Raw genomic sequence first — 27,280 nt, 5'->3', positions numbered from 1 at the left:
TTTGTATATTGTATATTTTATGTATATAATTACTATGGTTTAGTTTTAGTTTATGCGCATACATAATTTACTCGTAGATACTCGTTTATTTTACACATTCAGATGCAAAATGGAATGTTTTTCATTTGTTTTTTTGTCCTACTTCAACTACACATCGATAAGTTTGTTGTTTTTGTTGTAAAGCCAAGTGGGAGGGGGGAGTGAGGTTGGGTTCACTTATATTACAGTTCCTTGAAAATGAGATAACAATTTGTTGTTTGAAACAATAAATAATTCACAAGTAATTAAAAGTACTTAGCCATAGTTAAATATAAATATTTAAAAGTTATCATCGAATCATCGTTTGTTTTTTGTTTGGTTTTTTGGTTTTTGTTTTCTTAGGTACACAGTTTATAATTTATAATTTTTTAACTAAAATTAGAATCTTGGTTGTTGTTTGTTTGTTTGTTTGTTTGTTTTTTGTTTTATAGAATATCACACGGAGGCAAAACCAAATGTATAGCAACAGTTTTATAACAGTTTAATTAACACAGCCACACGCACACAGACGAGACACACACACAGGCGCACACACACACACACAGACTGAATGGAAATTGCAAATGAAAATATGCAAACCAAAAAACAAATGTCGCAAATTATTCCAACAAGGATTGAGATTCTCCCACTTGGCCAGCACTGCCATTGCCCAGACTGGACGCAGGCCCACTCTCCGCCGCTGGCGCCGCCTCCGGGCCCTTCAGTTTGAGCAGGGGCGTCTTGATGTCCGAGATATCCAGCTCCGTGGTGGACTCCAGAGCTGACGATGAAGTCGTCTCGTGCAACTCAATGGCTGCCGGTGCTGCTGCAGCTGGCTCTGCACACGGCTGAGACTTGCCCTGGGAAAGACAAATATCACATGCAATTAAGAGATCACCCCATAGAGTTGTTCTGGTGGGGTAACACACCTGCAAATAGTAAGTCATCAATTGGCCCTTTCCCTTGACCGACACCAGGCCACGCTGCTGAAATGTGTAGCCAAACTGCTGAAGAATATTGCAGGTCTCCTCGGTGACCTGTATGGCACCCGCCTTGCCAGTGCTCTCCATGCGCGATGCCACATTCACCGTATTGCCCCAGATATCGTAGTGCGGCTTCCTGGCACCGATCACACCCGCCGTTATGGGGCCATGATTGATGCCCATCTTGAGCACAAAATGATTGAAGGACTGCTCATTGATGCCCTGCAGAGTGTGCGTGAGTTCCAGAGCAAATTCCACAAGCACAGCCAGCTGTGCCCAGCGTTCGGTGACGGAGGCATCCGAGCGCAGATTCCGCTGAAGATTAATGCCACTGGCAGCCATGTAAGTAGAGCCAATTGTCTTGATTTTTATGATATCCTGGAACTGTGGCAGCTCCAATAACTGAAACAGAAACACGTTGTGGATATGATTGGGAAAACTTGACTAAAATTCAAGTTTTTCAGGGCATACCGCATCGAAATCCGAGATAACTTCATTTAGAAAACGTAGACACTCCAGACCCTGATTATTCACAGTTTCCTCCGAATAGAAATCTGTTATATTTAAGCATTTTAATTGCGTATACAAATAGTAGGTTGTTCCCTGTTTCCTTTAGCTTACCTGAAAAGTTTGGCATGCTGGCGAACAGTACTCCCACCTCCGAATAACTCTGAGAGTAGAGATCATCGTGTGATCGTTTGGTATTCTTCATGAAATGCTCCGCCACATGAACGGGCAACACATTGTACACCAAAGCCTCGTTACGCTGCCGCATATCGTTGGCGGTCTCCTTCTGTTCCGCCACCTCGGTTTTCCACTTGAAGATAACACGATCCTCGTGATCCATCTGGCAAAAGAACCAACCACAAGGAAACCATTCGAATTTGGTGGCGAATTATGCTGGGGCATATACTTACATGTCTGGCCAAGGTGCTTAGGGCCAGAGCTGCCACCAGCAGCAGACCAGAGGCGCAGTAGCGTGATGATATGATGCTGCAAAATATTACAATTTAAATTATAAATATTTAGGAATAAAGCAGATTGCATTGGAAAGGGAACTAGTTTATGCATAGAAAGAAGCTTATTCTTTTGATTAAGCGTTGCTATAATGGTATTTCCTTCTTTGATTCTGCGATAGATTAAAGGCAACACTCAAAGCCAGTCTAAGGACTTGATTTAATTCATTTATCAGGCTCGAGCAGTGCTCTTTAATGCCTTTGCATAGTAACTTTTCCTCAATTCCACTGGACAGTCCCCTATTTATATATAGTCTCCACTTACGGCTGGTGTGCCAGATCATCCTCCAGGGCATACAGGTCCTGCATGATGAATATGTTGAAGTAGCAATGCAGAGCTGTTCGAAATCGAATCAAATATTAAAATTACAAATGTCAAGGCTAAATGGATAGACCCACCCGCAATGGACAGTAGCAGCAGTATTTTAGTCAGATGCGTGAGCTGAGCAATCACGGCAATCGCAATCAATATTAGGACACCAAAATTGCTCAAATAGGACGGATATAGGACACGTTCTGTGGGTACTGCATCGCGCATTTGTTCGACAAACGATTCGGGCAGCAGGTGCTCAGCGGTGACCGCCTCTGCACCGGCCACATCCACATCCACATCGGCCTCCAGACCCAGACCCAGACCCAGACCAGCCGTGGCATTGAATTCGCTTTCGCTCACAATGTGCTCGGTGCGCACGAAGGTGACGAAGAAGAACTGTCAGGGGAAAATCAATGCAACGAGTATAAAGTAAAGGACTTGAGCACGCCTCAGAGCTCAGAGCTCAGTCTCAGAAACGAACCATGTCGATGACATTGCTCAGGCCAATGGTGAGGGCGATAATTATGGCCGCCAGCTCCCGCACGAAGGTAATGTCATTGAAACGCTTGCTCACATCCACAAAGAACTTGGGCAGCATGCCGCTGAAGCTCTCGGCAATGCTGATCACCACCAGCATGGCAATCGGCACCAGCGGCGCCGCTATGTTGATGAAATGCAGCGTAGAGCGTGGCAGCACCAAGTACGAGTACAGCACATCGATGCACTGCACCAGGAGTGCCGCCAGCAATGGCAGCGAACTGTAGGGCTCCCGGTACACGGCATAGGACTGCTCCAGTTGGGGATTCTTGAAGCGCAGGAATATGTTGGTGTCCTTGGTGAGGTTCCTAGCCAGCAAAGAGGCAGTGTCAATTGTTGTTCCTAGGGCTGGTATATACCATAGCGTAGACTTACTCGTGTCCATCTCGTGTGACCAGTTCGTCTTTCAAGCGCTGCTTAAAGTTCTCCAGCTTGACCTGCTCCTCCTCATCCTCTGCCTCGGCCGTTTGATGGCCATTCGTGGTGGCACTCTGGGCCAGCAGCTCCTCATCGTCCAATGTGGCATCGTTGTCCTCACCGCCGCCGGAGACAACATCCGTGGTGGATCCATTGGGGCTGAGCTGTGAGTTTTCTGCTTGTGTTTCGTTGATTTTCTTGGCACATGGCGAGGCAAACTGTTAGACAAGTACAACATTTTGTATGTAGAATATTATTTTGGAGACAAATATGCTGCAGTTCATTTACCGGCTTTACCACCTTGGTTATAAAGTAGGTCTTCAATCCAGCTATGCGCAGCAGCTCCTCCCGCTTCTCGCCAAAGGCGGGCTCCACCTCAAACTCCCCATTGAGGAAGGCCAAAGTTTTGTCCGAAATGTGAACGCGCCTGAGCGTATAAGGGTAAGGGGGGGCAGAGCAAAAGAAAACAATTTCCATGAGCACTTATCCATGCACCCCAGCGGAGGTGGGGGCAGTGGTGCACAAACAGAACCCATAAATTTGCATACCGAAGTGACGAAAGTCAAATCATAATAAGCACACTTGCCACAAGTGTGGCTTGGGCTCCCCCCACACACACACACACACACTCGTTATCAATTATGCAACAGTGGGGAGTGGCGAGTGGCGAGTGGGTAGTGGGGTTTGGCAAGTGTTGCAAAGTGAGTAAGAGTGATGGGAGTGAGTTAAAACATACCCCGCCTTGCCGCTGGATTCCATTTTATTAGCCAGCTCAACGTCCTTGGAGTAGACATCAAACTGCCACTGCCGCTGGCCGAGTATGCCCGCCAGCACAGCTCCCGTGTGTATGCCAACACGCATATCAACAGGTGAGTTGGCCTTCTGCTGCACATATCTGCACAAAATAGGAGCATAGCATAGAATAGAATAAAGTAGAGTAGAGGCACACCACGCCACATCATTCATGCGGCAGGTTAGTTGGCGCTTAGCAAAACGGTCTACGGACTACAGAGACACGCGGACCGGGTCGGACATGGGCTCCGGACTCGGGGCTCTGGGCTACAGGACTCGCAGTGACAGGCAACAGCGCAGCTCGTGGACGCGCGCGTGGTTAAGTGCAATTATTATTAATTGAACAAACGTTGATTTGGCCTGTCGGCTTGTCGGCCTGTCGCGCTGTCGCCTGTCGACGATGGCACCGGGGACACTGCTGGCCCGGCTGTGGCTGTGGCTGTGGCATGCCGCATGTCGCATGTCAGCCCTTTTGGTCCCTTTGGGCGGGGAGTTTCTCATTCAGCTAGAATATACTCACTTGATGGCCTTCACCATAGAGAGTCCCATGTGCACACACATAACCGCATGATCCGGTCGCTCGTCGGGGGCCCCGCTAATGCAATAATAGCAATCGCCCAGAATCTTAATGCGCAATTGTTGATATTTCTAAGGGGGTAATCCAAGTGGGATTTAGAGTCAAGTGATTTTACGAGTTTTTAAGCGATTTAAAGTTGGGTTTTTCGGGGCAAAAAAATAATTCTAGTTAATTTTAAAAATTATAAACAAAATATAAACCAAAATATATTCCTTACAACAAAATATATTTTATCTGTAACAACTGTTAGCCATTAAAGACATCTTCAAAGCATGAACATCATTATTTTTCCCCCTTTGACCTTTTGCAATAGACAACAAGTGAACTGAAAAAAAAATAAAAAAAATAAAACGCCAACCCGCACAAATCAGTGAATGTGAAAACCCACACACACACATACCCCCAAACCGAAATTGCAGTCAAATTAACTCAAGCTAAAAATAATAGCGACACATAACCAGGATAACAAAATACCGCTCGGGGAGCTCTTAAAATAACTCAAATAAAAAATAATTCGCATGAGAGAAAAAATCAACTCGAAAAATTTGATACGCCTGACTGGACATAACTTTTGTTGGTCAGTTCAGTTGGGTTAGGGGCACTGACACACACACACACACACACACACACACACCCCCACCCAGCCCACGGAAACATCCCCGAAAAAAGGTGTCCACACTAAATCCAAAATATAAAGACAAAACAAGAGAAAACGTAGCAAGAAAATCAAATTAAAGTGGGGGGGAAACACACGCGTAAACACACCCAAAAAGGGGAAAATGAAAAAAAATACAAAAGGGGAAATGAAAAATTCCTCTAGATGTTTCTTATCTTAAACATCATAATTATCATTAGAGGAGTTTCTTCTAATGTAATGCCTGCCCACCCCCCCAAAGAACAGGTGAATGAACAGCTGAAAACATAACAGAATAGCGTAAAGAGAAACAAAAACATAGAAAAACCAACAAAGAAATGTACGACGAGTAGAAGGAGAGAATACAAAAAAAAAAAAAGCAACCATAGAAATTGTTACCTCGGCGAGCCTATCGAAGCGTGCGAAGAGCTCGTTAAGCATTTTAACCAAATCTTGTGCACTATATGTCGAGGAGATGGCGGTAAAGCCCACAATATCCGCATATAGTATGCTTATTTGTACAAAAAAGAAAGCAGTGGGAGAGAGAAAGTGTAATGTAATGGTTAAACCAGTGGGCAATGCAATAGAATTTAATTTAAATATTAACACCTACAAATATGCAGCACTCAGTGGAAGGAACAGGATATGGAAACGGGGGCTCCAATTACTATGGAAAATGTTTCCGCTGGGAACAATCAACAGAGTTGATTATGACACGAAAGCAAGGGAATCCAAAGAACGAGTGAAGGATCTGAGCTATTTGGAGAGTACTTTCGTTAGAAGTAGCCATAAAGTAGAGTGGAATTCATTCAGAGGTTTCACCATTGAATTGAGTTTGCAAATGATGCTATAAATAAGACCAACGAGTAAATAAACTCATGGTTCGAAACTCGACTAGGAGAAGGAACGAATAATAAACTCGTTACTCGTTGTATTCTTCAGAAACGAATTGAGATCTAAGGATCTATCTATTACCATTTCTTATGGAACTAAGAAGCTCTTTAGAACCGAACCCAACCTACCTCACATTCTCGTGTCGACTCATGTAGATCTTTTTGAATGCCTCCGAACTGGATGAGCCCAAATCCTCGCGCATCTTGATAGCCACATGCTTAGGCAGCACAGACAACAGCAAACGTTCCTAATCATGAACCAAACAATCATAGACATTAATCCTTATCAAACAGTATCAAGTGAAATCCTCACCTGTTCGGCCGACTGTTCCTCGATGACCATTTTCACCTCCAGACTCTTTTTGGCCTCCAAAAATGCACGCTTCTGCTTGGCCTCGCCCATAAAATAATACAGCAGACCGATCAAGGCGGCGGTGGCGATCAGCACTGCATTGGCTGCCGCCTGATCTGAGATGAGCGGATCGGGGCGCGAGAAGCCAACGGGCAGGCTCAGGCAATTGAAGTACGTGCAGAAGCCAATCACCAGACCAAGGAAAATCAGTGGCAGCGGCAGCGTCACATAGATCAGGAAGTTTAGCAAGATGGCCCAGCCAAGTACATCCCTAAAACGGATGGATATATTACACTTCCAGATATTTGTCATTGCTTTTTGATGAACTGAGCCCTTTACCTTGGAGAGAAACTGGGTTGCAGCATCACATAGGCGGCAAAGTGGATCATGGACAGGAACCAAAGAGCCCGCGGCACAATTGTCAGGAACGTCAGATGGAAACGTCTCAGTGCCGGCTGCTCCGAGCGTCGTCCAATATGCAACAAGGCCGTTAAGGCCAAATAGGCCACCAGCATGCAACAGTTGACCACTAAAAATGAGCATAAAATATTAACCAAAAATACCCTGCCAAATCTATGGCTAGACTAGATCGCAGCATGCACTCACCTCTTGTGGGTATGGCCTGGTCCCAGGGTATGCAAATGGTCCACACATTGAAGAGCACGGCTGCAAACAGAAACCACTTGAGGCCGCTGCGTCGCTGCTTAATCGAGTAGTTGTGATAGAGTTCGTTGAGCACATGCTGCGGCAGGATGACCACGCCGCCACCGGTGATGCCAACCCCTCCAGCGACCACATCACTATCATGAGGACGCCGCCTTGTGGGCGTCTTTTGACGCTGGTGCTGCTGATGCTGATGCTGCTGCTTGGACTTGCTGGGCGTTGAGTTGGCCGTAGCCGTGGCCTGTCCGTTTTCCAGATTATTTCCGGACATTTCCTTCTCCTCCGGCATGGCTGTGTACGCTGTTTTTTTTTTTTTTTGTTTTTAGTTTTTTCTATTTTGCGAGGTTCTTTGCAGTTGCTTGTGGGCTTTTGTTTTACAATTCGTTGATCATGCGACCCGACCCGACCTGTCCAGGCTCTGGTTTATGAATGAAGCACATCCATTTCCGTTTGCCCGCGTTATCGTTATTTATTTATGATGGGTGGGGAGTCTGGAAACTGGGAGACGAAACGAAACAAGACGAGACGAGACGACAAGACGCGTGGGTAAATAGAAGCAATGCAAAGCACAAACTCAAACACCTGAATCACAAGGAGACGAATGTGGAAGGGCCATAGTCGATATTCCGACCATGGGCATACCTGTTAAACAGATTTAGTTGTGTGTCTTTTCCTTCATACACTTGGAACCATTTAAACTACAGTCATGCAATGAGTGGAATTGTCCCATTATTGTGTTTATTCTATCCGAAGCTTATGGAATTGGAAAGCACTTCCTTTTTAACTCACACGAACACGGTATACCCCCCGAGCCGATACCTACGAGGTACTCGGGTATAAAAACTCTCACACAACACAAATTTTAACGGTAAATTTAAGACTTAACGCTGCCTCGTGGCGTCTCGTCCTCGTGAGTGGAAGAGGGAGGTGGGAGAGCTAAGGCGGAAGCGTCCTTGTGTGCGAGCTGTAAGCAAAAAGCTTTTCACAGTGGGTGGCGATTGACCAAATGCAAACGAAAGATATGTCCTAGCTGGTGGCTTACACTAACTATTTTTTAATATAGAACTTCTCAGGTAATCTATTGAATTATTTCAATTTGATAAGGGCGCGTGCAAATCGCATATTTTAATCACATCGCTGGTCACTGGATGTGCCCCCGAAAATAAATTAAGATAAGACCGGACTGGGGTCTCTTATCACTTGGCGCGTTCAGTAAATGAATAAATATTGACACATTGTAGACACTTTTGAACGCGACCTAGCATAGTGATAGTCCCACATTCCTCGTCGATTAAAATATAGTTAGAAATGTTTGAACATATTTGAAAGCTGTGCCAAGCTGTCGGAAATTAACTTTTGATGCCAGCCCAATGCATCGAATAGTCCCGACCACCCCCAACAGAACGTCAATATTCAGCATTCCATTTCCTACTTGTCCGCCCTTTGAATGTAGAGTACCAATTTCCGCTGGAAGTTAATTAGAGAAAATTGAGTTTTCTATTTTAGGACCAAATTGAGATTGGCAGGCTGCACCTGCCCCAGAGCCAATTCCAATTCCAATTTGATGTCTCTCCTACCACCACACCCCAACACCCAACACCCAATACCCAACCCCTTTATCTATTACGAAATTTTTGAATAAATTATGAATATTTTCGACCGCATTCAACACCCGCGTAGACCACGGTGCACTCGCTTCCCACTTCCTCTCTTGTAGGCCATGTTTTTGTTTCTCTCTCACTCTCTCTGTCTTTTTCTGTGTGTTCTCTCACTCTGTCCGCTGTGGAGCTCTGTTCTGCTTCTGCTTCCTCTTCATATTCAACTGTCGTATCCCTATTGCCGAATTCGACGACGACTGACGGACGGGACTGACTGTGTAACAAAACGGAGCTTCTTATTATAATACCCTTTCGGAGAGTGTTATGTTTTCACTAGATGTTTGTAAAGCAGATGGGTATTTATAATCTTGATTATAAAGTCGATTAAGCAGTATTTTGTCTTTCCATCTGCTCTTTTATAGTGCTACATACATACAGATTACAACAACATTTTACAGACTCTTCTCTTATTGCTGCATGCAGTACATACATACATAAGTACATATGTAAGTGGAAACCCCGAAGATCTTGGATATGCACAGCTGCATTAATTATAATAATTGTACCCGAGCCGAGCCCTGAAGGGTATCAAAGTCTGCGGCCCTCGAAGCTAGCCTTCTTTTCTTGTTTCTCTTCTTCTTGGGCACACAAAAAAAGAAAATCCTTTACGTCCCCCCCGTACATGTGCTGCTTTTTGTTTGCTTCTGTGTGGGTTACTGTAAGGTTGATTTGCTCAAGGTTCGTTTTAATGCGTTCTGATTTTGTTTGTATAGTTGCCTCTGTCCGTGGCTATTCGCCTGTGTGTACTGCACACAAATTTCGATTTTAATTTTAATCCAAATAAGTGACACCTCCTTACAAAAGGGATAGGCAGATGTACAGCGATACGTACGGCCTAATATGCTCCCTCTCTTTCTCTCCACCACGGTTTTTTCTTTTTTTGGGAGGCTGCGATAACGGTTAACCAGGCATGTACAGTTGTTCTCGTTTAGCATTCCCAGATTTGAACACACACAACACACACAAATTTTCACTTGGCCATACTTTTCTTTTTTGATTATCACTAATTATTCCTTTTCCAATTGCTGGTTCGTTGTGTTCACTTTTTTTTCTGCTGCTTCTACTGCTATGCTGCTCCTGCTGCTGCTGCTGGGGCTGCCCCAGCGATGTCCGGACGCGTTGCGCAGCGCGAATTTTCTTTCAACTAAACTAAGGCGCCACGATAAACTTGACTGATTGTTAAGTGAAAATTTTTGACAATACAGCAGCAGCGGCAGCAGTCAGGCAGCAAGGACCTTTCAGCAGCGTGCGCTCTCTCCAAGAGCGAGCTTTGCCGCCGAAAGCTCCTCCTTCGCGGCGCATGTGTGGGAGAGGAGAGAGAGAGAGAGAGTGTCTCAGCATGCAACTGATAACGGTACAGCTGTGGTGCAGCTTGATAACAAAACTGTGCATTTATAGTTCATCTCTGCAAGTGTGTGCAAGCATAATCCCTCAAATGGCCGCAAGCGCATAAAATTAATTAGAAAGCAACTTTAATGCCTCTCACTAAATGCCAATCAACGGGAACGGAACGTACGGCTAGACGGATGGAGTGGCGGGCGGCTGCAGCTGCCACTGTCCTTGGCTGGCATTGAAAAATGTACAGCTGTACAGGGTACGTGCGGATGTGTATGTATGTATGTACATATTTGAGTGCAGATGTAAAGAAAACGCATTAAAAAGCGGAAGATGTTTTGTTTCTTCAAGATGGGGGTGATAATCGTGTGCCCCCATGGTGGTAGTATTATATTTTGATCAAATTACGCATTCGAAAGCCCCGCATTGGAACCGGTCCACGATCGTAGTTCCCACTCATTCTACTTTAATCAGTGATATTATCTTGAATGTATTACCTACAAAATATTTACCAATTTCAATGTTTAGAAGAGCAGCTGTAAATTATTGTCGAGTGCCTAAAATAAAAGACATGTGCACCAAATTCACAGCGAGGCAATAAAACAAAAACAACCCAGCACCCAGCACCGAGCACCGAGCAGCTGCCTGCTCGTCTTCTCCCCTCTCTAACACAAAATTGATCCGGAACGCTCTGAAGGCCACTACCTGACTACCTGGAAAATTGTAATTTCCGTTTGCCGGATCAGTGGTAGAAAAGTTTTTGATTGATTGCAATGGTAATAGCCCCCAAAAACCGGTTGATTTCATTTAGTTACACCTACGGAATACGAAAATGGAGTTACATATCTGAATTATGTACAATATTTGGCAATTTCTACTCTATGGAAAAGTGAATCAAATGACAATGCAGCAGGGCATTATTCAGACAGGACATCTTGTAAAAGATCTTGAAACATCTGTCTTTTATCCCCTGTTTCTTTCCTTGAGAAACATAATCCCAGCGCGGGCACAATGGCACGTGATGCTGCAGCCTAATCCATCGGTTTCGGTCTTTTGGTGCAACTGCCTGCCAGAGCGGTTAAAGGGAAGTTGTAATATCCTTTAGGAGAGCTCGTTGTTCAGGTAAAAATGAATAGAATTCGATGAAAGAACATTTTAGTTTTGCATATTTATTGTTTTACCAACACATCTGCAGCCCCACAGATGAAATTCGCGCAACAGAGATGAGCAAATGATTTTGTTAAATGATCACGATTGATGTTACTTTAATTATAAATGAATCCGCCTGAGTTGGGCTAGTCTTTGATTTAAGATGCATCAAATACTTTATTTCTTACTGAATATCCAATTAAGTAACACATTTATATCTTCTACTTTGTATATTTGGTCGAATTCGTGATCAATTACTTTAAATGTATTTTGGAGTCATGCTAATTTTTCGCATCTCAGTCGAGAGAGCGCGCTCTCTTTTTATCTCTCGCTCTCACGCTCTTTTTGACGCTCTCAGTTGCGTTGTTAAGAGCGAGCAATCTAATGAATAGTTCTTCAGCTTTTTGATTAATCATACCAACAAAGCACAAAGAACTCTTTGAATAATTAAATGAATCATCAAAAATGAGAACCAAATATACATCAATTGTAATATTCCCCAAAATAAAATTATGATATTTAAATAACCCATGTATCGATATATCGATAAGCATGAACGTTGCACAATCAAATGTCGCAATATCTGATTTAACGACGTGAAACAGCAAAAATATAGTGTAGATTGGCTCAGAATTCACAAAACTATACATATATACTGATATATCCAACAAAAATATCCATTTTAGATGAATATGTCGCCAGTCCAAGAAACTATCGACTCAACTACAAATATATCCTACAAAAATACACATATCGACTTATCGATACACATCTACATCCCTATATAAGTCCCGGCGACGCTCACCGCTCTCTCATTCGGCGTTTTTTCTGTGGACGTTCTAACTGTGTGCGGCAAAAATCTCCAGCAGTCAACTAGCCAAGCTACCAGAGAAAAGCAATTGCAACAAATTTATAAAATTTGCTGATTTTGTTTGAGACCAAGTGTTGTTTTTGCATTTCGGCGAGTCGTGTTTTTGCGTATTCCGAAACCCAATAATTTAAACGTGTTTTTCGCGCTTCGCTTTCGAAACATAAACCAACAGTAAATCAAAATGGCTGATGTGGCTGAGCAAAAAAAGTGAGTAATATTTGATTAGAGGGTTCTGTGTGTGTTTTATCTCGTTGTTTGTGCTGTGGCCTGTACATCTGTGCATTTTGTTTAAACAATTGCCTGGATCTGTTCGAATTTCGCCAGTGGTGTACATCTTTTTCCATGTTCTCTCGCAACGGTTTGGAAAAATTTTCTTTTGAATTTCTGTGTCTATATACGCTTTGCCGCACCAATACAGTTGTCTCGCTTTCGCCAATGCCGACTAAATGTGCGCGCAAAAAACGACGCCGTTGAATTTGGCGCGGCGTCATAGTGCCTTCTCGCTCACTCTCCGGCCCGGCCGGCAAACCAACGACAACGAGACTTTGCTTGCTCTCTGTTTTGTGAGTGGTGGTGGTGTAGGCAGCGAATTCGTTCAAAGCGGAGTGCGCAAAATGTATAGAGATGTATGTATGTACGTGTAGTATTCGAGTTGCCGCTCTTTTTTCGTGCCGTTTCGTCCGTCTGTCTTTTTGTCTGACTTGTCTGTTTGCTTTTGACTCTTGGTTCTTCGCTTCGGCCTTTGCCTGTCCATTAATTTTTGGTTCGTTTAAAGCTCAAAGCTTGGTATTAACTTGTTGTTGCTGCTCTCTGTTGTTCGCTCGGTTCGAGTTTTTGTTGTTTCCAGGTATTTTGTCATTGCCTAAAATAATCTCACACGGCACGCCGGCCGCTTTGTGCGTTTTCTCAAACTTTTGCGTCTCATCAGAGTGTATGAGGGTGAGAAAGAGAGCAGAAAAACCCCGTTATATCTTTTGTCTGTTGTCTTAGGTTGTGTTGGTGAAAGGGGGGGAGGCAAAAGCATAGTGGGTGTCTTATGCCGGTATGTGTATGCTTTTGACCGTTATTTTTGTCTCTTCCTTTGCCTTGCACATTTTACATCATGCTTTCTCGTTCTTGCACTCTTCATGTTGGCTGCGCTTCCCTTCCCTCCCTCTCACTCCTGCTATGTTGCTTGTTTCCCTTTCTGCCGCTCTTTCAACTACGTGACGCGCGCACATTTGAACTGTTGATAAGTGCGTGCAAGCGAGACGGCCGTATGGCTTGTGCGCCGCATAAAAACCAGTTTTTTTTTCGTACGTTTTATTTCAAACAAGTCGCGCTTTTTATTTTTTGCAAGCATCTCTTTTATGTTTCCCCACTCTATGCATGTAACAGGGTGATCTATTTAGAGGTACAAAACGTAGGTTTTTCCTGAAAGAATGCTCTATTCGCAACCCGATCGAAAAATTTGATAATATGTACATGCGAGTGTACGTGATGATCCTGATTTTATAAAAATTCCGAATATATACGAGTATATATATGCATATTGTACGTATGTATATATATTTGTTTTATATATGAAAAAGCACGCTGCTCACCTTTTTCTCGTTTCTTTTTGCGTCGCAGTTTGCACGAGTTGTTGCTCCCATTTATCATTTTAAGGCAGCGCTGTCGGCGCTGGCGTCGTCGCCGGCAGATGTTACAATGATGTGTGTTGTGTGCGGTCGCGTCCTGGGGTGGGTTGAAAGACGCGGAAGCGCTTTGAAAAAAAAGAGAAGGGAGAAAAATAACAGTTTGCCGGCCGCTTTTGTTGAAATGGAAAATTTTCTGGTTTTGGTTGTTGTATGAAATGTTGGAAATTATGTTTTGGGGAAAATCACTTATTTATTATTCTGCTCTTTTTTTGTTTTCCACAGTGAGACCCCTGTTGTCGAGAAGGTGCCCGCTGAGGAAGTGGATGCCGTGAAGAAGGATGCTGTCGTCGCTGCCGACGAAGCAGCCGTCGAGAAGCCAACCACCACAGAGAACGGTGCCGCCGATGAGGAGGGCAGTGCCAAGGAGAATGGAGCTGCTGCCCCCGCTGCCGATAAGGCCGACAAGGTCGTCGCCGATGCCGTCGATGGGGAGAAGGCCGCCGAGACTCCTGCCGCCGAAGCTACTGAGGAGAAGAAGAAGGACGAGGAGGCGGCAGTCGCTGGCGATGAGGCCAAGGAGAGCAGCGAGGCAGCTCCCGCTGCTGTTGAGAACGGAGCCGAGGAGGCAGCCAACGGTGACTCAACAGGTGTGTAAATCCCTCCCCCCCGCCAACTCTAGCTCATTAGCGAATGCTAACTTTTGGTTTTCTCTTTTTCTTTGCAGACGCGCCCGTCGTCGAGGCAGTGAAGCGGAAGGTGGATGAGGCCTCCGCCAAGGCCGATGAGGCCGTTGCCACCCCCGAGAAGAAGGCGAAGCTGGACGAGGCCAGCACAAAGGATGAGGTTCAAAACGGTGCCGAGGCCAGCGAGGTGGCTGCCTAAATGGTGCAGCGTCTAGGTCTGCAGCAGCCGCCGTACACACACATTACTCGTACATATAAATTACTTACTAACACTAAAAACAAAAGAACTCACACGCAAAAACACACAAATGAACGCCCGCTCTCCCCACACGCACACCTCTGTGGGCACCCGGCAAGCTTGATTGCGTTTGATACATGTTTGATGGGTGCTCGAGTGTGGTTGTGCGGGCGGGGGGGTTTGGGCGCGCAATTCTCTTTAACAATCCTGCAATGGGAGCGTAGTCCTAAAGCGAATCGATTCTGTCTCTCTACTAACAAACAAACCCAACAAAAACAACCAACAAAAATTAAAAAGAAGAAAATCCATTATCATTTAAAAACCTTACTTAACTTAACTTTAAAGAAAAAGTATATATATATATAAAGCAAACGATTAAGAAGGAAAGAACAAGCAAAAGTAAGATGGCGACGAGACGGAAAACCCTCTATGTTTTAAGATAAAGTTGTAAACGAAAAGCGTCATTTAATAATTGTAATAAATACGAAGCAAAAGAAACAATTTGCAAAGGAAAATACCTACCCCCCATTATATAAGAACATGTGACAAACGAAAAGCAAAGGCAAATTTTTTTTCTTTTCCTAATTTTACTGTACGATCCTATAATGTTTATGAATATTTATATATATATATATACAAGATCAAAATAATTGCGAAAACAGCAAACTGCCACGCCCCCCGCACACAACAAACCCGCGCGCTGGCAAAAGAAAAAAAAAGAACTTGATGAAATTCGTACATATAGAAACAATAAAACCGGATAAGAAATCAAATTTTTATATAGTAGCAATCAAAACAGTTGAAACACAACCCCCATTTTATATACAGAAGGGAATCATGTTCCAACAAAGAAAATAAGAATGAAAAAAAAAAGGAAATGTTGCCGTAACTATATAAAGTTCTTTTTTATACATAATTACTAGACCTATGGCCAGTCCAAGTCTTCTAATGGTACTTTAATTTTTTTTCATTTGTATTTGCGCTCAGAAAAATGTGTTTTTTCTGGGGCGTGTACTTTAAAGCAGACCTACTAATTTGTCCAATTTCGAGTAACTGTCGCTGGTTTCAAGCGAACCACCAGACCAAACCATAGACAAAAAACACTGAGGCAAACACGAATTGAAATCAAAAGTAAATTAAAATGTGAGAAAAGAGGAAAACCATGAAGTAAAATGTAAAATTGCTAAATGAAAAACAATTTCCACAAGCAAATCAGTTAAGAATAGGGCTGAGAACAGCATCAGACTCAGACAAACAAAAACATTCGACAACATTCAAAAATAAATGGAAGAAAAACATTCAAACACCAAGAAAACTTTTATTGTACGGATTGGGGGTAGCATTTTCCAGGAAAAGCATGGCTGGAAAATGCAGTCGTAGATGTGCGAAACTGTACCTTTAAGCAGAGTAGAGCCCGGCGACAGTCGCGCATTAAATATTAGGCATGGCACACCAAGAACTTAAAAGTATATCGTGACTCAAGCATGAGAAATGTTCTCGAAAGAGCTTTATTTATTCTACCAAAATAGCAATGATATGATCGAATTGAATTGTGAATCTGGAGAGTATGAATCACACACTCGTGCAAAGCTTTATCAACCAGGCAGGTTGAGTCGACATAGGCCATGTCTGTCTCTACGTCTGTCCGCGCCTAGATCTTAGAGTCCATAAGCGCTAGAGCAACCAAATTTGGTTTCCAGACTGATGGGATAGCACACTGTTACAACTTCAACAACTTCCGACCAATTTCTCTCCTTCCACTGGCGGAGGGAAGAAGAACCTTGTCGCGGCTCACAACGTTTCAGCTCGTTTTAATTTGAAATAAATGCGCTATTACAACCCATAGGGATGGGCATTTTTTATGGAGAATATTTGATCGATCTTGGTACTACTTGTATGCATATGTAATGTAACATAAAAGCAGTAAAAATTCTTGCAATTCTTACGGATTTTATGCACAGAATAGTAAGGTATTAAAATAATTAAATTACTTTAGTATCCACATATTGTAGTATATTCAATGTATCGATACCATCTATCGATAGTTTTTAGCCACAGCCAACTTCAGTTAACAAGTGACAAGTGTGCAGTGCATACAAATAAGAAATTTGCTGAAGAAAACGAGAGAATGTAAGTTAATAGATTATACGGAATACAAATATAAACAAACACCCTACCCGCCCACACACATAGAACTTCAGAAGCGAAAATGAACAGCCACGAATCGTTGCACTCCCTTGCCGCTAAGAGACGCCGAATGGCCCAGCCTCAGCGGGTGCACAAATTTGGAGAGGGCGTCTTGGCTGACATTGCCCGTCTGTGCATGAACGATCTCTATTCGGACGTGTCGTTCTTTGTGGAGGATCAGCGCATATCGGGGCATTGCGCGATTTTGGCCACGCGCTGTGAATACTTTCGCGCCATGCTCTTCGGAGGTTTTACGGAGGAACGACAAATCCGACTGCCCGAAGTGCCGCTGGAGGCATTCAAGGTAATCCTCGGCTATCTATACTCGGGCACTATGTCCATATCCACACTAGACGTGGATGCCATCTTGCAGGTGCTCAGCCTGGCCAATCTGTATGGCTTGCCGGAACTCGAGTCGGTCCTAACCGAAACTCTGCTGGAAAATCTGGAAGTTTGCAACGTGTGCGCAATCCTGGATACAGCGCGCCAATACAGCATGGAAGACCTGAACATGAAATCATTAAATTTCATCGATACCAATGGGGCCCAGGTGATGGAAGACGATTTCTTTCTAATGCTGTCCAAGGAATCACTTGAAGAAGTCCTTCGGCGCGATACTTTTATTGCCGAAGAACTGAAGATCTTTCAAGCGGTACACAAATGGAGTCTGCACAACCCGGACGTGGACATCAAGTCGGTTGTCTCGCTTGTACGTCTCCCTCTCATTAAGGTCGAGGACCTGGTGAGTACGGTTCGTCGCTCTGGAATCGTCGACCCAAACAACATATTTGACGTCATCGATAAAGCAACCAAGCCGGAGAATCTGCCCTATCGTGCCAGACAGTCTCCGGGCGTAGATGTGGCCTTATGGGTAACTCGTTCGATTGTCACCAAGAGTGAGATCTTAATAGAGCTGAGCTTCTGGCATATGATCAATTATATAAATATCGCAGGTTTAAGAAATTCAACATATATACTCGATTGCATCGTGGAAATCTCTTGCGACATGACCCACTGGGTCAACTTGGGAAGTTTCACATTTTCAATCCCCACGAAAATGTTTGTCACCTTCGCGCGCAGGCCTGTTCGTTTCATTCGGATCAAGCAGCTTAGCCGCAAGAATTACTTTAAAGATATAACCATTAGCGCACTTCTAAGCACCGATACTTAGATGATGACTTGGGATACTGTGTGACAAAAGCAACCTGAAGACTTGTTCCTTTTCTTTATCCTTTGAATGGATTATTTTTACTTCTGATTACTTTAATTAATTTCTTCTATGAATTTAATTCATATAACTAAATAAAAGACTTGTTATAACGTTGTTGTTGGGCCTGTAATTACGAAGAAGCGTAGCGCTGTTAAACACAACAGAGTTCGTGTTGTGTCTGTTACGCGCATCGCTGTTTCTAGCCATGTTAATCGCATCGATATGTATATCGATATTATTTATTATCTGCGCTTATTTGAAAGTGTTTATTATTTTATTGTTCTACTTAACTACTTTCAATAAAATTACACCTAAAAACTGAGCATCCAGAACATATTCTATCGGTACGTAGAATATACTTGTATAAAGTGATACATCTACTAAGTGTGTGCTGTGGTTGTGCGTTCGTGCCGTTTCTCACGAATGTGTTCTAGAAGAAACCTCGCGCAGACGAAACGCAATTAAACGTCTTTAACCTAGAAAAGGGCCAAAACAAATATTTGAAAACACACTGAAAAAGATAAAAACAAACAATAAACTGGTTCCGAGTCAATAATACAACGCAATTTAAAATAAATATGAATAAAGAACTGAAGCTGTTTTATGAATGGGATGTAATTTTCATTTGGCAGTTCATATTAGACAATCGAAATTCTAAATTTTAAATTCCAAAACATTTTGAAACGGTAAAATCAGTACAAACAATTTTGGTATTTTACAGGTCCAATAAAATCTTTATAAATACGAAACGAGTGGCACAGCAATCAGCCTTGAGCCGTCTCCCGGGCACAAACAATTCGCATTGCAAAAAGAAGAAAAAAGTAAAAACCCTGATAAGATAGCAAAAATCGTTAAAAGAGAGAGAGAGAGAGGCGATTGATTTACTCAGAAGCTTTTAAAAGCTTTGCCTTGTGTTGGTAAGCAGCAGCGATCAACAAGTCACAGTCGGAATAAAATTGTACTCGTGAGTGGACGTGGAAAAGCCGAAAGCCCCCTGTGAAACGAAACCGTTAACTGAAAACTGAAACTGACTACGCGCATATAAACGTACTTATTATTACTTTATTATTACTCGTGTACTATACATATTTAATACCAAGTGTGACGTCAAAGAGAACGAACACTTGGAGTGGTTTTGCTGGCCTGGCGCGTGTTACCTATCGACAGACTGAGTGTGTGTATGTGTGTTAAGATAAACATTTCAAAGCAGAGAGGACAAGAGGTGGCAGCAGAAGATGTCCAGCAACTTGCAAACGGTAAGCAACAAAAGAGTAAAGAGTGAGAAATAAGCAAAGCTTGCGAAATGAACAAAAATTCGTAAGCGGGCGGCAAAAGTCAAAGGCGTCGATTCTCTCTCTGTCTGAGGCTGTGTGTCTGGTTTGCCCCCGTTTTCCCACACTTTTCGTACCTTGACCGGGTGTTGTTGTGGCATATAGAGCTTTTGCGTATGCAGATTCGGATTGATTTTCGATTGGAATGTTGCGAAATTTGGATACCCTAAACCACCTTAACCCCTGCCACCATATACTAAGAGTGATTAATGTGTAGCCTCTCAAGTTTCCTTTCATTTGTAAAGAATGAGAACACGTTGTGGATTTTGCGCGTTCCCTCTGGAGATCCGCAATCGTTCAGAAACATTCCTTATCGCCATTGGCCCGACTGCTTATTCGTACATTGACGCCAGACCACCCTCCTTTAAACAAAAAAAAAAACAAAAAAAAACTGGACGAGTTTCTTGGGGCTTATCAGTAATAAGCTCTCGCTGTTTCTTTAATTTTTACTACGTGAATTTCTCTGTGATCAAAAGTGGGTGTTCAGCACAGACTACGAGTAGATTGTAGATCTACGAGAAGTAGAAGAGATTTCGACTACATTGTTGCGGTTAGACAGAGAGTCATCGTCTCACGTGTTGCGGTTATAATCGCACTGTTGCGCAGTTCATAATTGTTTTTCAGGCTAACAATGGGTTTTCATATATGGTTAATATATACATACATACTATATATCTCACACACGATCGTTTCGCAGCCAGTTTGCTTTGAAAGCGTTACAATAACAACTGGCACAGCCCGGGGTACTTCCCAAATGGGGGTTTACTGGAACTCATTTGGTAATTTCGATTTGCACGAGACCTTTCCAGTATTTGCAAATGGGTTTATAATCGCCCGTGCCTCGTTAAAGTTTAATGGAGAATTGGAAAATAGCTTAAATCCAATTATTCCGAAATTATGGGCTTATTTTGTGTATTTTAAATGGTTTTTTTTTTGCTTGAAGTTATTTGTTTTATATAAAAGAGTGTCATATTAATACTTATCATAACTATCATGTGACTCATACAGCAATAAAGTGCACAACTCATTCTTTTTGCCTGCCCTACACATCACATCACATGGTCTATATTTCTTAACGTAAGCTTTCACGCTAAAACTGACGTAATAGTTGGACGGTATACAGATTAAACGACAAATTAATGATTTATTGCCATCACAAAATGTTTATATAACTGCAAGGAAAGTATTTCAAGGAAGGAAGTAGCTAGAATGCGAAATCTAATCAAATTCAATGCGTATGCTTTTTGGCTATTCGGGTTATCAGCAACAAAAAGTGACCTATATAATACCTAGTTGCTTAGTTGGAGTTAAAAGTGACAAGAAAATACATACATACATGTATGTACACACATACATACATATATTTATGTACATTGCGAAATTCCAAAGAATTGCGCTGAAAGGAATTTAATCTGTAATTCAAATGCTGTATGATTTAGCATTTAAGGGGGGGGGGGGGCCTATAAATTCTCGCAAATAATTAATTTATTGCAGCGCCTAGTGTTAAATGATTTAAGTATTTATCGCTCTGGCAGTATATTGTTATAGTTTGCTGATAACTTCGCAACTATGTATTCGTATGATAAGGCCCCGGCACAGCCAATTGAAGCCTAATTTTTGGCCAAATTTCATTTGCAAACAAACCCCCAAAATGTGACATTTGATGATTATGGAAATGTCTACTATTAAAATATTTCTCCCACTTGGATTTTTCCCATAGTCATGGATTTGCTTAGTTATTAATAGATTTTATTTGCTTAGTTGCTTCGCACTCGTGATAATATATATTGTAATGGGCCCCATCCACAGAGTTTCTTCAACACAAAAACCAACGGCCTGAAACGGCAATCAAAACTTGATAAGAGGTTTGGTTGGGTTCAGCAGCGGCGCCTCCACAATGCGTTAAATATTGTAAATAGAAGTCCAATGGAAGATTTTCATGTTGCGTGGAAAATTCCATGGATTAGTCGAGAGTTGCAGCTGCCTCTGGAACTGGATCATATGAGATAAATGTTACTCTTGCTTTCGGATACAAATAGTTGATGATTTCAACCGGATATCCATAAAAATTGATATCAGTTTTTATAGCTACAAAAGGAGAGGATTTTAGAAGGATTTTTGTGCTGTTAAGGGGCTCTTTTTAGTTAATCGAAAACCCGTAAACACTTATACATACATATATATTGCATCTGTTTGTGTAGCTTCTATATTATATTTTTTTACAACATTCGTGAATCATTTACTTGTCCAGACATATCCCAATCTCTCTTGTTTTATTACATTCAATTTCTGAAATTCGTATCTAAAAAAAGAGCAAGGGAACACATGGATGGTTGGTGGGTTCAACGAACGTTATTGAATGTTCTGTGCAAATATTAAACAATTGGTTTCCTGTTAAAAGATGCAATAATCGAGTGTACTTGACCATGTAAACTCCCCACCCTCAAGTCTGCCACAAGTCCTTATATATATTTTATATTTATACCTACTATATGGCCACAGATTACCAACCGACAGGTGTGTGTGTGCGTGTGTGTGTGTGGTTAAATATTAATCTTATCTGTCAAATGCCAATGACAAAGAATTACAAGCAATTATGGCCTAAACCCCCAGACACCGACACCAGACACGTTTCAAACTATTTTCTACCTGACGTCAAGGGTATTTTTCGGTGCCAAACGAACGATGAACATCTGTTAAAAATCTCAGATGCTGTTGTCCTGCCTACCTACACCTTGAAAATTCTATTCAAAAAATTGAGTCTAAAATTGAAAGAAAAACAAATTATAGGAGTGTTTTTTTTTTGTATATTTCATTCAGTTATATAAATATAGAAGAATACTTTTTTGCTAATAATATAAATTTCTGAGTGTAGAGGAAGGACCTCTGGTCTATAAGGAAGCATATGTTTACTATGGCAACCACGTCAGAGAGGGTGGCAGCCGGCACGGCCCGGCCCGGCCTGTAGTGGTTGTATGTGAATGGTGGTGCAACAGCAACAACCACTAAAGAAAGTTCACACAGAGAGAGAGAGAAAGAGAGAGAGAGAGAGCCAGAGCGAAAGAGCGTACATATTCGTATTCGTATTATGTATGTATGTATGGGCCGATGGCGATGACTCAGTTTGTTTTTGTCCGCCCAGCTGTACAGAGCAAATCACTGCTGAAAATCCAACTGAAAAAGACTCTCTGTTTTTGCCGTTTTATACTATAACTAAATATATATTCCTGTTGTGTGTGCCTGCCTTTTGCAAACTATTTTATCAGATTTATATAATACAATTTATATATATTATATATTATTCATATCTGTGTAAACTATAAAAAAAATACGCGTAGCATGAGACAGCGAATTTGTGGCAATAATAAAACATTAAAACGTCGCCAAGAGCAGCAGCAGGAAATTGTTGAAAACTGTTGTCTAAGTAAACGCTGTAAATATGATAATATTTGGCAACATTTTAAGCGAAATGTAAGCGTTTAATAATACATTTTGTAGTTTATTTTTGGCAGAGTATTAATATCATATGAATAAATGGTATTAGTACATATTGTCACTTAATATATCACTTTTAGAACACTTTAAGTATTTTTTAAAGAATATTTGATGCATGAAAATACTTTTGAAATATGTTCTAAGAATTTGTAAAGCAGTTCTAGTACCTAAAAGTCTAGTATATTCCATTTAAATACTCGAACTGGAACTAACAGACCTTGCAATAACTAATTGTGACCTATTCATAGCACTAGAATATTGTTTTTAGTTTAAAACTAGTTACTAAGTCAGTTTAGGTACATTTTTCGAACCATTATTCATGCAGCATTCTAGTACGAAGAACTTTTTGCACTTTCTTTAGTACTTGAATAATGCCTTTAGTTTGAAAATTAACTTGCACTCACATCCCACTCGAATCAATAATGATTAAAATGCAATTTTATTTCGGTTACCTTGGTTATTTTTAAATCAATATATTTTGTCATGCCCTGTCGTTTGGTGGGGCGCGAGCCACTAATTGCATTTGCATTTTAGCACAATGGATTTTTGGTATTTTTAGTACAGCCCCTAAGCCCCACCAGGGCCAAAAAAAACAAAAAATTGTTTTGTCGATTTTGCACGAAAATCTCGCTCTCTGTTCTCTCAATTTGGGTTCTCTTTTAGTATAGTAATTGTAATGTTCTCGCTCTCTTTCTCTTTCAACAACAGGCAACCCTTGAGGAGATTCGCCATGCGGCAGCACGAATCTGTCGGGACTATCTAACCGGTCGCTGGAAGGTCGTAACCCCAGAATCTTTGGTGGTGAAACGCATCAGGTGTGTGTGCCATAAATCAAATAATTAAATCTTTTGTATGAATCTTAATCTTTAAAATTTGTTTCCTTTTTGTTTTGTTTTTTAGTGGCGGTCTTTCAAACTTTTTATATTACGTAAGTCTGCCGGATTTGGATGACGAAGAAGATGCAGAGGAGCAGAGATTATTGGAACAGCAACAGCAAGCAAATGGCAAAGACAACGTCATAGTTGCTTGTGGCGCCACAAATGTTGTATCCAAAAATAGCCCCGACTTTGCACGCAATGATGTGGAGGTGGAGGTGGAGGAGGCCGACTCCCAGTCCGTGGGTGTGATGGCGGACGATGACGACGCAGCGACTAGCGCCAAGCAGGCGCACAAACGTCAGCGTTTCGATAGCGATAGCGGCGATTCGAGTTCATTGAAACGATTGCATGCCCCCAAGCAGGAACCGCGTGAGGTAGGTCCATCTCCACAATGAGACAAACGACACACGACACACCCCTCCCCCTGTACAATACTTAATAACGAGCTATATTCTTTTGCAGGTCCTGTTGCGTATCTATGGACAAACCCATGGGGATCATGCGCTGGAGAGCATGATTACCGAATCGGTTGTGTTTGCCCTGCTCAGTGAGCGTAATTTCGGACCCAAACTGCATGGCATCTTTCCCGGCGGACGCATCGAGCAATACTTACCGGTATGCCAAGTAATTATAGTGGAGAAATCGGTTCAATTATTAAAATCAAACCTTAATTTGTTACAGGCACGCGCCTTGGCCACAGCCGAGCTGGCCGAGCAGCGTATACTCCTGAAAGTGGCAGAGAAAATGGGTGAAATCCATAGCCTCAATATACCCATGTCCAAGGAGCCGGACTGGATCTGGAATTGCATGCAGCGTTGGGTGACCAGCTTTGAGAGCATTGTCAAGGGCAAAATCCAATCGAAACCGGACTCGGCCGTGCTCCAGAAGCAACGCGAATTGATGCGTACCATTGACTATGTGCAGGAGATAGCATGGCTGCGATCGGTGATTGAAAGCGGCGATTATCCGGTCGTATTTTGCCACAACGATCTGCAGGAGGGAAATATACTGCTGCGCCAGGCAACGCCACCCGAACGTACGCCCCGGGAATCCATCAGCAGTTTGAGGTACGATATTATTTGATTGATTTACCGGTGAGTTTTAGTGTTAATAAATTTAATATATTCAATAGATCCAATTTCGATGAGACATTGGGCGACAGTTTGGATGGCAATAATAGTAATCTTTCGGAGCCAGAGGCCAAGTAAGTAGACGGAATTTATTGAGCTTGCTAACCCGTGTATTTTGTTGTTGGCCGCTCTAACCAGTAACTAAGCCCTTTTGCAATATATTGGCCCATTCCGTACATGCTCTATGCCCATATAAAACTACCCTACAATTCTAGATGGAGACAATTTTTGCTGTTATAAAAATTTTTATGTGCTGGCCAAAAGCAAACACACAAATACAGGTTATCCCACATGACATTCACATTTAAATACCAACTAAACTTTACCCCAAAAAAAAACTCCTCACGTTCGTCTAGCAAATCGCACAATTCGTCGTCGTCCTTGTCGTGTCCCGAACTGCTGGACACCACCGATGATTCCGCATTGGATACCAGCTTTACCAACGATAATGAGCCGGATCTCATTATCATTGACTTTGAGTACTGTGCCTATAACTATCGTGGCTACGATCTGGCCAATCATTTCATCGAATGGACCTTTGACTATACCAATCCGCAGTTCCCATACTTTCATCATAATGCAAGCAATTATGCCACCGCTCAACAGCGACGAGATTTCATAGTGAATTATCTAAAGAAATATCACGATGATGAGAACTATAATCCCACTGTGCAAGAGCTGGAGAATGTGGATGCAGAGATACAGTTCTTTACGATGATGTCGCATCTGTTTTGGAGCCTCTGGTCGGTCATTAATGTGACATCAGCCATCGAGTTTGGTTATTGGGTGAGTTTTTGAGGTTAGGCATTCAATGCAAACGAGAAGCCTTCACTCGCTCCAAAGGAACGAGTGAAAGTCAATCGCTTTGCAATGGTTCCTTTACTTAAAAATACTCTGTAAATAAATAAGAAATATCTAATTTGATTTGTTATTCTTTTCTTTTTTTAGGAGTACGGCATTGCTCGAATTCTGGAATATCAAAGGCTAAAGGCCGCCTATTTGGCCGCCAAATGATAAGCGTTTGCATACCAAGGGCACTCTGATCAAGGATCTAATGCAACATCATCATTAATCTTCAATATTCACTTGTATCGAATCAAGAAACGTACTTAAGTGACCTTAAAGAATTAGAAGAACCCAATACCAGTCCCAGTTCCAGTCCCAGTACCAGTACTCCTTACCCCTGGCCTAAGGAATGAATTCGAGCAGAGAGACATTGAGTTGCCGGCGCCGCTCTTGAATGGATTGAATTGAATTGAATAACTTATTTTTGTATAGAAAAATTAGCGAGACTTAGAATCGATTAGTGCTGAGAGGAGATGGAAAAAAATGAGTCAAAAGATACCAATTAAAGCTGTGATTATTGCATGAGACAGATGACAGATCAACTATGATATGATACAACAACAATTTTACTAGCAATACTTTTGAAGGCTGACAGAAAAAAAAGGCCTCACAAAAACCAGATTCGATAGAAAGTATTACAGGCAGCACCCCCCACCCGCCACCACACACAGGTTTAGTTCTAGTACCCTAGGATGAAGATTTCCCCACCCCACCCCACCCCACAGGTTCTACAAAAAAACTTTCGAATTTATTATTTATTCGAATTAGAATTGTACTTTCGAATCTAAGTATTATTTTGCATTCTACTTAATTCGTTTGGCTTCTGTTCGCACGAGAGCCTGCCTGGTTATCCCCTTTCAGCAGACCCCAGCATAGACAGGCAACAAACATGTGTTTTTATGTACCTCTACCTACTATACCCCACATATTCCTTAATACAATTTAGTCATAATATTTTTAAAGTTTTTTCATATTTTTTGCGTCTATTTTTAAATAAATAAATATATATATATTTTAGAAACTTAAAATTGTATTTTGTAGCATTAACTAAGGGCAGATCATAAGTATTAGATTAACAAAGAGCTCTTAACATTTCGAGATTGCATTTTCTATGCAATTATTGTATTCCAATTATAAGAATTGCTCTAAATTTTGTAGGCACAAATTCTGTGGATAGTGAATACAATTTTGGATTTTCTTCAGAAGCAAGCCTAAGATGAATATCAATATCTAGTTTTAATCACTTGTTGAAGTGCAGCATAAATAGAGAACATATACTGTATGTATTTACATATTTTGGTTCACCATTTTGCAGACTTTCCATCGTCTTTGGAAAGTCCCCGGAACTCGGGTATTATACACCTTTATGGTGACAATTATTTCGGCCATTTCTTGAAATGATATTTGATTAGTGTCCGTACAATCCCTTTCCACCATCATGCGCATTATATGCAA

The 27,280-nt window shown here is 41.9% G+C and overlaps 4 protein-coding genes across 10 annotated transcripts; 3 read left to right on the top strand and 1 right to left on the bottom strand.

Moving 5' to 3' along the window:
• Positions 1-389: 389 nt before the first annotated feature.
• Positions 390-10,029, bottom strand: LOC111064690 (adenylate cyclase type 3). 3 transcript variants are annotated; one of them, XM_022352445.2, is made up of 18 exons: positions 9,838-10,027; positions 7,139-7,693; positions 6,872-7,061; positions 6,494-6,803; positions 6,310-6,428; positions 5,687-5,798; positions 4,597-4,724; positions 4,021-4,179; positions 3,585-3,711; positions 3,243-3,502; positions 2,812-3,175; positions 2,417-2,726; positions 2,283-2,355; positions 1,919-1,994; positions 1,623-1,848; positions 1,473-1,555; positions 948-1,403; positions 390-878 (listed from the first exon to the last, which is right to left on the bottom strand). In XM_022352445.2, the coding sequence occupies exons 2-18, from the start codon at positions 7,482-7,484 to the stop codon at positions 639-641; spliced, it is 3,579 nt and encodes a 1,192-aa protein (XP_022208137.1). In that variant the 5' UTR covers positions 7,485-7,693; positions 9,838-10,027; the 3' UTR covers positions 390-638. The 3 variants fall into 3 exon arrangements, with proteins under 3 accessions (XP_022208137.1, XP_022208136.1, XP_022208138.1); XM_022352444.2 differs by having other exon boundaries at positions 3,573-3,711; positions 9,838-10,026; XM_022352446.2 differs by lacking the exons at positions 390-878; positions 948-1,403; positions 1,473-1,555; ... (6 more) ...; positions 3,585-3,711; positions 5,687-5,798 and having other exon boundaries at positions 4,093-4,179; positions 9,838-10,029.
• A 2,122-nt stretch (positions 10,030-12,151) lies between these two features.
• LOC111064692 (cytochrome c1) lies at positions 12,152-15,521 on the top strand. The gene is made up of 3 exons (XM_022352448.2): positions 12,152-12,415; positions 14,110-14,474; positions 14,552-15,521. The coding sequence occupies exons 1-3, from the start codon at positions 12,390-12,392 to the stop codon at positions 14,707-14,709; spliced, it is 549 nt and encodes a 182-aa protein (XP_022208140.2). The 5' UTR covers positions 12,152-12,389; the 3' UTR covers positions 14,710-15,521.
• Positions 15,522-16,804: 1,283 nt separating this feature from the next.
• LOC111082912 (BTB/POZ domain-containing protein 9-like) lies at positions 16,805-18,275 on the top strand. 4 transcript variants are annotated; one of them, XM_022379156.2, is made up of 3 exons: positions 16,815-16,878; positions 16,942-17,831; positions 17,889-18,273. In XM_022379156.2, exons 2-3 carry the CDS (start codon positions 16,958-16,960, stop codon positions 18,104-18,106), a joined length of 1,092 nt encoding a protein of 363 aa, XP_022234848.2. In that variant the 5' UTR covers positions 16,815-16,878; positions 16,942-16,957; the 3' UTR covers positions 18,107-18,273. The 4 variants fall into 4 exon arrangements, with proteins under 4 accessions (XP_041448297.1, XP_022234848.2, XP_041448298.1 ...); XM_041592364.1 differs by having other exon boundaries at positions 16,942-17,677; positions 17,889-17,909; XM_041592363.1 differs by having other exon boundaries at positions 16,805-16,878; positions 16,950-18,275.
• Positions 18,276-18,816: 541 nt separating this feature from the next.
• LOC111082914 (choline/ethanolamine kinase) lies at positions 18,817-26,821 on the top strand. 2 transcript variants are annotated; one of them, XM_022379160.2, is made up of 8 exons: positions 18,817-19,401; positions 23,680-23,786; positions 23,872-24,223; positions 24,312-24,464; positions 24,531-24,916; positions 24,982-25,053; positions 25,336-25,765; positions 25,928-26,821. In XM_022379160.2, exons 1-8 carry the CDS (start codon positions 19,381-19,383, stop codon positions 25,991-25,993), a joined length of 1,587 nt encoding a protein of 528 aa, XP_022234852.2. In that variant the 5' UTR covers positions 18,817-19,380; the 3' UTR covers positions 25,994-26,821. The 2 variants fall into 2 exon arrangements, with proteins under 2 accessions (XP_022234852.2, XP_022234850.2); XM_022379158.2 differs by lacking the exon at positions 18,817-19,401 and adding an exon at positions 22,801-22,947.
• Positions 26,822-27,280: the final 459 nt, after the last annotated feature.

This window comes from Drosophila obscura, unplaced genomic scaffold (genome assembly GCF_018151105.1).
Source record: "Drosophila obscura isolate BZ-5 IFL unplaced genomic scaffold, ASM1815110v1 contig_179, whole genome shotgun sequence".
Classification (NCBI taxonomy): domain Eukaryota; kingdom Metazoa; phylum Arthropoda; class Insecta; order Diptera; family Drosophilidae; genus Drosophila; species Drosophila obscura.
This window is presented reverse-complemented; position numbering and strand designations above follow the sequence as displayed.